Source organism: Hevea brasiliensis, chromosome 9 (assembly GCF_030052815.1).
Source record: "Hevea brasiliensis isolate MT/VB/25A 57/8 chromosome 9, ASM3005281v1, whole genome shotgun sequence".
In the NCBI taxonomy this organism is placed as follows: Eukaryota; Viridiplantae; Streptophyta; class Magnoliopsida; order Malpighiales; family Euphorbiaceae; genus Hevea; species Hevea brasiliensis.
Window position 1 is genome coordinate 26,033,124 of NC_079501.1, and position 10,634 is coordinate 26,043,757.

Here is a 10,634-nt window from a genome sequence, read left to right on the forward strand (position 1 = left end):
GTTCTCGTGACAATCTCTACATGCTACACAATGCGTCAACCATGCCAAATGAGCTTCATTAATCTTTCCGCTAGCTAGATCTGCCATCTACCGCAAGGAATTTGGACGGATCATATACCTACCATGGATCTCAAGTGTAATAAAAGACAACTATAAGGATTGTTTTCTTTATTTCATTGATTTTTTTTTTATAATAAACTATTAGTATAAGAGAATATGTGTATATTATCTGTAGATCACGATTTAATTTTTAAGAAAAAATAATAATAACAACAAAATAGATCATGTTGAGTATGCTTATGAAAGCTAATTATTTAACCTCTCTTTTTTCAAGGCTGTAAAATCTATTAAATTTAAACTCAATTTTATTATTATTTTTCTATTCTAAACATTCCTAAAATAGATAGAAATGGTCAGGATTTAAATTCTAACTTTCAGAGAGCTAGGCAAAAACCAATTTCTCATATAAAATAATTTAATATATATATATATATATATATATATATATATATATATATATATATATATATATATATATATATATATATTTGCTAATGAAAATTATATGTTGGGCACCTGGCTTCTTCTAATAATGGGAATATGCTTTTTGCAAAGCCATGTGACCTGATCACTTAATGACAAACGTAATTAATTTAGCCAAATTTTTAAGCTTCATGTGCTGTGTCTGATTTTTTTATTTTTAAATAATTCTCATGTTTTTCCATGCTGTCTTATTAATTTTATGGTTAAAAGAAAATGTGGCATTACGTGAGTTTATGTTTATATGGGAACTTAATATTGAAGGATCTATTTATATATAGTTGTATAACTTACAAGGTGGAATGGGGACCATCTAATTCAGCTGATTTCTATCTAGAAAAAAAAAAATCAGATGATTCAATTTATAAGAGTAACGAAGCTAAATTAAGAAATTCTTACCCTTAATTAGATCAAAAGCAATGGGACGTTTGTATACATTTTTTAATGGAAACACATACATAATCATGGTTTAATATATTATTGGATTCTACTACTAGTAATATAATACGTGCCACACATTGATAGTTCACGGGAGCCAGGTACGGTGGTTGGTTGACAGGCCATCTAATTCAGATAAGCATCAGCTTAGAGTGGAGTCAATTTTGCAGGGAAAATGATATCGATTTAACTTCACTTCAAAAGTTAGTTGAAAGGAAGGAAATTTCTTTTGATTTTATATTTAATATAAATTTTTTATTTTAATTTAATGTGGGATAATAAATTTTAGTAACACTGATCTCATATACTAGAGAAAGACGTGAAACTGTTAGAGAAGAAAACAATGTCTATGTCATACCATATGAAGTCAATAATCCAATAGCCCTTGCTTATGAAGGTGGAAAAATCAAAAGAAACGGAAAAAAATGATGCAAGAAAAAACAAGCCCAGTTGATGTCAACAATTCATCAATTTTCAAAAGTGGACAAAACGAAAGAAATTCAGTAAAAGAAAAAGAAAAGAAGAATAAAGCCAATGCGGCAATTTTAATCCTATTTGTCTTACACTCAATAAGGTCCATATTCATTTTTCGATGCTTTTGCATATATGCCATGATTATGATAAATATATAAATATTATATAAATTTTAATTTTAAAATTTATATAATATGCCATAGATATGAACATATGAGTGTTATACAAGTCTTAATTAAAAAATTTTATCATATATTATATTTTAATTTTGATAATATAGATATTATATATATTATTTAAACTCTAATTCAAAAATTTATTATATATGTCCTAAGAATGATAAATACTATATTAACTTTAATTTGCAGGTATGAATATAAGCCTAAATTGATCTGATATAGTTAATTTAAACTTTGAATATGTATTCAGATATAAGTTGTGATATCTCTTTTAATTAAGGTACAATCGGATGTGGAGTTTATGTGTGGGTTATGTAAAAATAAGAAATTTATTAAAATTGGAATAGTTTTAACGACAATTTATTTCTGTCGTTAGTTCGTTTATATGTGTTCTATCTATTTATAAAAAGGTATAATCGGATAACTTATGTAATTTAGTTAAAATTGATTATTTTAATTGATTTAATTAATTTAATATTTTATTTAAAAATGAAATTTTCTAAAAAAAATTGAATATTTTATTCAAAACCTCATAGTTGAGTTTGAATCAAATCCTTTACATGTATTAATAGAATAAATAATTTAAACAATCCACAATACAAAAATAACTCAACTCAAATTCATGAAAAAATTGAAAATTAAAATATCAGCAATTCAGCTCATCCTACTTGTTTGTATATTTTTTTTTTTTATAATTCGCTTTAATCAATACTTAAATATTATAACTCATTAACAATAATAAAAATTCTTAAAAATCATAAATTTGATAAAAAAAAAAGTCAAATAAATATTATTTCTTCACATATAATGGGCGTCTCATCATGAAGGTAGGGTAACTTATCCAACACAATTTGGCAAAGATATGGTGGTCACCATGATTGATTTCTTGAATATTAATTAAGAATGTTGATAGTTTGAGATCAAGCAATAAGAAGAGTATGGAATCTTTGCCATTTTTTGTTTAATTCTTGTTATAATTTTCGGGCTTTTGCATGTGATGACACAATTCTCATTGCCAGATATGGTTTTTAGTCACGGACTAGACAATCATAGTGGTTATAATTGACTTTATTATATGTGAAATGTTGAAATCCGATGGCCCTCCTTCATCAACATTTTACAAAATTTTGGTCTTGTGGTTGAAGTTTGACCCACATATTAATACTTTAGCAATCCAAGGAATAAATGGAAAATTACTCATATATACTTTTATATTCTACTGAAGAAATATTTTATTTAATTTACCAAGATTACTTCAAGATCCAAGAACAGAATATATATATATATATATATATATATATATATATATATATATATATATATTAATTAGTTAATTATGGTCCGTAACAAAAAAAAAATCTAAGGATTTTTTTACGCAGTATGGTAAATTACTATTGATATGACATAAAGGAGAAAAAAGAAAATAAAAGAAAAAGGAGATTATTCACATGTGCTGCTTGCAATAACAACAGCACTGAACAATTTTACGAGAAAGAATTTTTAAGTGAAAAAAGATTAATTTTCTTTAGAAAAAGGAAATCAAATTTCATTAATGTCCCATAAAAATGCTTAAACATTACTAAGGGAAACGATACTTATTTAGCTAACACACCCCAGGAACAAACGCTTACAAGTTAACTTGAATCACAGACAGATATTTCAAACACTCCTTTGAAACCAACAGAATTGAACTAGCTAGTTCGACAGAAAGAAAAAAGAAAAAAATATATATGTTTTTAGGCACACTGGAAATCAGATGGAACCTTCTTGCTACAGACATTGAGAAGCAAGCTCAGAGAAAGTGGAATGTTAAGATTGATGCCCAAGATGTTAGCTTTGATGGCTGTGCAAAGGCAAACAGCAGCCTCAAGATCGAGAAGGCCTTGGATGAGAGAGCAGCAAGGTTCTACTGGAGGTTTGCCAATGGTGAGATTCAGCAATGAACCCAGCAAATTGGCACATATGCCTAGTTTAAGTGCATCCCTAGGGCATTTTCCGTTGGAAGGTGATGGAGTTGGTGTTGGCCTTGGTGATGGGTTTGGTTTTGGCTTAGGAGATGGGCAGCCCCCACCACATGCAGAGACTAGGGAAAAGAAGAGAAGGTTGAGGGCGAAAAAGAGAGCAAGTGATGCTTTGCTTTTAGAAGCCATCTCAAACTCTAACAGCTTATGTGAATTATGCTAGTGATTATGGTGACTAGCTATAAGCTATAGCAGAGTGTATTGTGATGGATGGAGAGATATGCAGTGAAGGGTGGGTTTATATAGGGCTTTTGGAGGAGAGTCTTGAGTCTGATGTTAACAGGAAATAATTGAGAGAAAATATTAGAATAAAGCCATGCACCCAAGTGTACACTCTTGGTATTTTAGCTGGCAATGGACAGGGAGTTTTGTGCAACTTCATTTTGGATGCTTCTGTAGTGGGGTAGCCAAATTGCTATATTCCTTTGCTCCGCCATTGCATGTAAGTCCACATATATGGATCAGTCTAGCTTGCAAAATTTTGGCTTGTATTATATTGATTCCCTTGATCATAAGATGTAGTTTTTCGTTCGAAAGCTCTCATGAAGAAAGAAAGGTGGGACCTCCATTAGAAGATGGTGTGTGTGTGTGTATATATGCTAGCTAATTTACCTATAGGACAATTTCGGTTTGCACCTTCTTCTTGTAATTAAAACTAATTTGATCCCTAATATGTTAACCACTTCTACTTTACTGCTATTGATGGCAATGCTTCTTCTATTTACGGCTCCTTCCAAGTAACGAATAGTTAGCCAGGCCACATGCTGCTGAAGACAAAACATTTCATTGATTTCAGATTGTCCATAAATTGTCATCTTCAAGCTTTTTCTTGACTGCTGCTTTTTCTACTTTATTAACATTAAAACCCCACGAGGTTACACTTCATCTTTACTCTTTACTTGATTGATGGTTACCCGCTGATTACTTGGATAAGGATATTCCAAATCTTTTCGTTGCTTTCCCTCGGAATATAGATTTTTTGTAAAGCTCCAAAAGCAAAAGAGGCCCTGCTAGCTAGCTATCACATACTTTGAAATTTTATTAAAATTGAAATTAAAGAGAAACTTAACCTGTAATATTCGAATACAATGCTAAAAAAAAATCCGACTACAATCTAGTTATCAAACCACTCCTAATACACACGAAACATGATAAGTGAACAACTATCACATACTTGCTAAGAGATTTATGAACTTTTTCGTCTAAACTTTTGAGTTCTAGCTATTTGCTTCTTTGAAAGAAAAACAAAATCAAGAAATGGCCCTATATGATTATTTTTGCACACAAATCCACATTTCCAATTGGCATCATCAAATGGTTTCAGTATAAAACCAAATAATAATAATAATAATAATAATAATAATAATAAGAGGAGGATAATTATTATTTTCCTATCCAAGCTATGAGTAAACTCTATTTAATAAAGATAATAAAACTGGCTTTGTCCCTTTATTTTGGGGTGATGAATAGACTTCTAATCTTGGCGTATTCAACTTGGTGGAAGTTGCCCTTCTGGATGGGAATGTCACGGGCAAACCTAGAACCTACCACGGGCTCCACTGAGGATTAAAAATGAGAATATGGATTTAGATAGGGAAAAAATCTACTTGAACCCTTGGCATGATTTGATAAATTTCCTTGTATTCACACCCTGTGGAGCCATCTTTTCCTCTCCTGTATAATTACCTTACTTTAATTAAGTCAACATCAAATAATGAGAACCATACGATTTGACCCAAATTAGATTAATACTAATTGGGTGTTTAGTACAAAGGTAATAAAGAGTACTATTATCTTATTAATGTTGTTTAAATATTAGAATAGATTAATTTTTAATCTCCTTAACACCTTGGGTTAAGTTAACAAAACTTATTAAATAAAGTAACTTCATACTTTTATTTAAGTTTTCACATTAACACTTAACTTTTAATTTTTTAACTTTGCTATATTTTGTAGTGGATGCGTGTGATTACACTAAACACTAATTCTACTAGTCGATGCAACTTTTTCTTTGGCATTTCCAAGTCGCAGGAAGTTGACAACATGCTATGTTGATGTCTTGCTTCTGCTTTCTTTTGATTGATGATTGATATGTAGAATAAGAAGATGAAATTAATGCAACTACAGAGTTTTTCAGTCAGTGGCAATCCAAATTGTCCAAGTATTGGGCAGTTTATGTTAGTTGATTCAGTTCTATTAAAAGTTATATCAGATTTGTCACCGTTAGTGAAGTTTCAGTTTGGATAGGAAAATGTTAAAACCTACTGGCTATATCACTGTAAATCTGTAATCATTTTTTATTGTTATGTTTGCCATGTTGCTGGTAGGCCGGCTGCAACTTGGGAGAAAAAAACAAACACAAGATTGCATGAATCAGGTGGAGATATATATTTAAGTCTCCATTTGAAATTGTGATCAAGAGGTTAAGCTATTCTTTAGAAAAATATCATTTTATATATATTAAAAATAATTTATTATTTTAAAATTTTATAAATTAAAATTTATTAAATTTAATTTTAAATTAATTTTTAATATATCATAATTAACATATTTAATGAGATTTTTTTTAATAGTATCTCTAATAGAAATATTATTTTTTCTAATTTATTAGGGTATTTTCATGTCTATTTTACATTTCAAAAAACTGTTCTTTCAATAATGTTTTCGAATATTAGTTCCCTCTTTAATAATATAATGAATCCCACCACCGCATTCAAGTAGTTGATGAACATCAAACAGCATAAGACTTATATTATTAAAATTTTTCAAATGAATCCACTGCATCAAGATGTCAACTTTTTTTTTTGTTCACTCTTTTAAAGATGTGGGACATTATGTTATGATGAATGCTAGATTTTTTTTTTCCCTCTTGTTATTTATTCTATATGAAAATTTCATTCTATTTGGGTCGAAAGAAGAAAGAACTGCAGCAGCAGACACATGGGACCACAGTTGTGCCTCTACTTCCCATTAAAATTGTGGGCGGCGATTGACATAATAACATTTGGTAGCACCACCTCTCTGAGACGTTGTTTTCTCTCCTGCTACCATTTTAACATTCTCCTAACCAAACTTGACCATGAATCATGCATCCACCACCAAGAATTCAGATGATCTAAATTGGCCAACTTTGAGAAATAAATTTGTGTGGGGTACTCTGGATCTTTCGGCATCTCTCGAAAACTTAAAACACAAGTTGTTGCTAAAGCTTGAACCCCTTCAGAATGGAAGAATTTCATTATTTCAAGAATTGAATTTATGCAATCTTGCTTTATAAAGCTTGTTTTTTAGCCAATGATAATTGGGATATTATTAAAGTTCTATACTTTTAAAACAATATTACTCTTTTTTTTTATTTGTTGATAAAAAGAAATGCGTGTTAAGATTTGATTATATATTAATTTGGATTGTTAAATCTTGCAAGTTTGAAAGTTATGCATTTTACCTTTCGATTTTCTCTTTTTTTCTGAATGATTCTACCAAGACCTTTACCTATATCCAATCTGGAAAGCACGACACCTAACTACTATCAGTATCTTGAACCAGCAAACTAATCAAAATGACTTGTATCCATTACCAAAGATCCAGGAGTCACGACAGAGAACCGTCGGAGACATTCTCTAGCTTCACATGCACAGATATGATGATCATAAGTAGAGATACATATAGCTCCTTTCTTCTGAGGATTGACAACATTTTATGCAATATTCCTGGATTTTTATATATAAGCTATGCATTTTTAACTAAGATGTGAGAATGCGTGATTTTTTTTTTCCTTTAATTTTATATGATTTACTTACAACATATAAGTTAAGAGTAGCAATTATTTTAATTTTCTGAATTTTTTTAAAATAATTTTCATAACTTTATTTTTTTTATTATTGAGTTTACTAAATCTAACTATCCAATATAATTTAAGCAAATCATTCATGCTAAATTCTTGAAGATTAGCAAATGGTGGCAATAATACGTCTAGCTAACTAATAGACAATTTCTTCGGCATTAACAAGCCCATAGACAAACATATTGGACTCGGGCTGACGCACCCATAATATTAAATAACTAGCTCTAGTAGATAAATCAGACAAACTTCGGTCCATAAGGCTTTAACCGAAGAATCCATTCCGAATTCAAAAGGTAAATTCTATAATTCAAATATTTTACCAAATATCTAATCAATAGAAAATCATATACATATATTTTTGTAAGAGATCCATCATATTTTAATTAAAATGACTATTAATAATTGGACGGATATATACAGCCGAGTATAAGAAAGAATTACTCATCATGGATTCCTTCTTACGTAAATATGAGATTTACTTTTTATGATTTATAAAAATACTTATATAATGCTCTAGATGTATTTAGTAATTTAATTTTCTGAACTTAAAACAGTAAAGCCATGTCTGCGTCTAGCCTTGTAACCCGTCATTTTGTATTGCATGCATTCAAGTCAAAATTTACCATCTCCAATAAAAACTCTAATCATACCATAGCAATAAACTCATGAACCTATAATCAACAAGAATGTGAAAATAAAAAGCTAGAAACTTGCCAATATGATGGCAACACAGATTCCAAAGTTCATTTTGACTTCATGAAACGCCAAATACTAAGGTGAGAGAACTTCAACACCAAGTAAAAGACCAAGCCAGAACTCCATTGTCTACATAAATTGCCCTATTTAAAGAGAGAAAGATGTCGGAAAAACACGTAGTCTTTGATAGCGCAGAATCAAGCATCTTCAATGAAAATTGTTGATTTAGCTTCCAAGCAACAAAAACTGAAGCCATCTTATAACTGGTAGACAAGATAACCATCCCTTAGTTGGTAGACAACATAAACCATAATAACTTAAGAAAGAATAGTTGAACCACCATAAAGTGGTGTTCTAAAACCTTTAAAGCAACAAAGAAGTAAGCAAACCTGGAAGAAATAGAACAAAGAAGAAAAGGGGACCGCGAAGGGTTGTCATCAGTTAAAAATTATTTTGCTCATACTTTTTTGTAGTAAAAAGATTGAGGTAGTGGAGATTCAAATCTGATTATGCTAATATGCTCTTAATCACTAAACCATTATTTTGCAGCTGGACCTGGTGAATTGTGAGAGTGGGAAGTCTAATCCCAATAAACTTCATATTTTTCAAGAAATAATTGTTCGGAGAACTGAATTGGGAAAAAAGGGGAATTGGTCGTTTTTTTTTTCTTTTGCTAAGCATTGGTTGTATTTTATTGTCACATTGTTTAGAAGTTTCTTATCATCATTTACCTTGTATAATTCATATGTATGCAATTAATTATGAGTAATTTTTTTAGGCAGGCCACATAATCCTGTCTTCCAAATTGTTTGGAATGAATCCTATAAAAAAAAATTCAATTTATTTTTAGATGAGTACAAGTTTTCGATTTCATTTTTCTTTAATTTTTCTACTTGGCATAAAATTATGGCCGGGTACCCTTTATCCAAAAATGGATATACAAATTAAACATATGACTATATCCTTATTATGTTTCCAGAATTTGGGCAAGAGCAATCATAAGAGCCAAAAATAATAATAATAATAATAATAATAATAATAAACACTCCAAAAATTCACAAATAATTTTGGTTACCCTTTTATTTATTGGTTGCAATAAGCCTGATTTGATTGCCCATAGAATCAAAAACCATTGTGCAAGACAGGACGTAGTCACGGGAGTGCCTTGCTAAGCATGGCAATAGTCAAATCTCGAGATCCAAACGACCAAAAACAATACATAGAACTACAAATATGACAAAAACCCTCCTATATTTGGTGTAGAATCTCTTACACTGCCAGCTTTGCTTCACATGATCCCATTCCTAATATCAATAGTTTTCTCATGTAATATCCATTTTATCACTCTATAAATTCTCATGCACATTATTCACAAAATGAGCAAATTACTTGAGAGTGAAAAATTTTGAGGGAGATGGACACCAAGAGTTCATCAGCTGCATTCTTTCTCTTCATCAATCTTCTATTGTTTGCCCTAGCGAACGGGTGCAACACTTGTCTTCAGCCCAAGCCTATCCCAAACCCTAAACCAAATCCCACTAAAAAAAGCTGCCCAAGAGATGCCCTAAAGCTGGGCGTATGTGCTAAGTTGCTAAATGGTACTGTTGGTACAGTAGTTGGAAACCCCCCAGACACCCCTTGTTGCTCTGTACTTCAAGGGCTTGTTGATCTTGAAGCAGCAGTGTGCCTTTGCACTGCAATCAAAGCTAACATTCTTGGCATTAACATTAACATCCCAATCTCCCTGAGCTTGCTTATCAACACTTGTGGGAAGCAACTCCCCTCTGACTTCATTTGTGCCTAAGCATATATATGTTTCTTGATATGTGTCTCCTTGGCCCAAATTATATTGCTTTAGTTTGGATGGTTTTTGTGTTTCGCTTTCCCAGTTCGTGATACGTTCTGTAACCATTTAAGTGTTCAATAATCTTAACCAGCCGTCTTCTCGGCTCTATCTAGCTAGCCCGTAGACTTTCCAATTCATTAATTGGGGCGTTATTCAATACTCAATCAATTGTGAATTGAGATTTTATGATTTAAGTTCTTGACTATTTATTTAATAATTCAAAGAAAAAAATAAGTCGTAATGTCCAGTTCATGTAAAGAAACTAATAATTTTTCTTATCGTATAAAAATATTTTTTATTTAAAATAGCCTCATGCAATTAAGAGATTCCCTTGAAAGCAATTAAGAAATGATTAGTGCAAGTTGCAGCTTATTAAACCAAAAAGACGAAAAAAGAAAATCAAATATTTCCAAGAACATTTTTGAAAGAAAAGAAAATTTTAATAAAATGGGAATTCGAACATAGCTCATATAATCATGCTGTACTAGGAAGAATAGAGAGAGAAAAAAAGAGAGGATTAAGGTTTCAGCATGTGAACCAACATTAATACAGAATAATCAAGGATAACCCAAAGTTGAGATTGGAATTGGTTAGGG

At 30.8% G+C, this 10,634-nt stretch overlaps 2 protein-coding genes across 2 annotated transcripts; one reads left to right on the forward strand and one right to left on the reverse strand.

The window, feature by feature from the left end:
- Window positions 1-3,150: 3,150 nt before the first annotated feature.
- On the reverse strand, window positions 3,151-3,922 carry LOC110655485 (lipid transfer protein EARLI 1). Its single transcript, XM_021811798.2, has one exon. It carries the CDS (start codon window positions 3,779-3,781, stop codon window positions 3,368-3,370), a length of 414 nt encoding a protein of 137 aa, XP_021667490.2. The 5' UTR covers window positions 3,782-3,922; the 3' UTR covers window positions 3,151-3,367.
- Window positions 3,923-9,555: 5,633 nt separating this feature from the next.
- Window positions 9,556-10,232, forward strand: LOC110655430 (14 kDa proline-rich protein DC2.15). Its single transcript, XM_021811715.2, has one exon. It carries the CDS (start codon window positions 9,607-9,609, stop codon window positions 9,994-9,996), a length of 390 nt encoding a protein of 129 aa, XP_021667407.1. The 5' UTR covers window positions 9,556-9,606; the 3' UTR covers window positions 9,997-10,232.
- Window positions 10,233-10,634: the final 402 nt, after the last annotated feature.

What these genes read in the sequence shown, in the direction of transcription:
- LOC110655485 (XM_021811798.2), bottom strand. Translation starts at nt 3,781, where the DNA reads ATGGCTTCTAAAAGCAAAGCATCACTTGCTCTCTTTTTCGCCCTCAAC.
- LOC110655430 (XM_021811715.2), top strand. Translation starts at nt 9,607, where the DNA reads ATGGACACCAAGAGTTCATCAGCTGCATTCTTTCTCTTCATCAATCTT.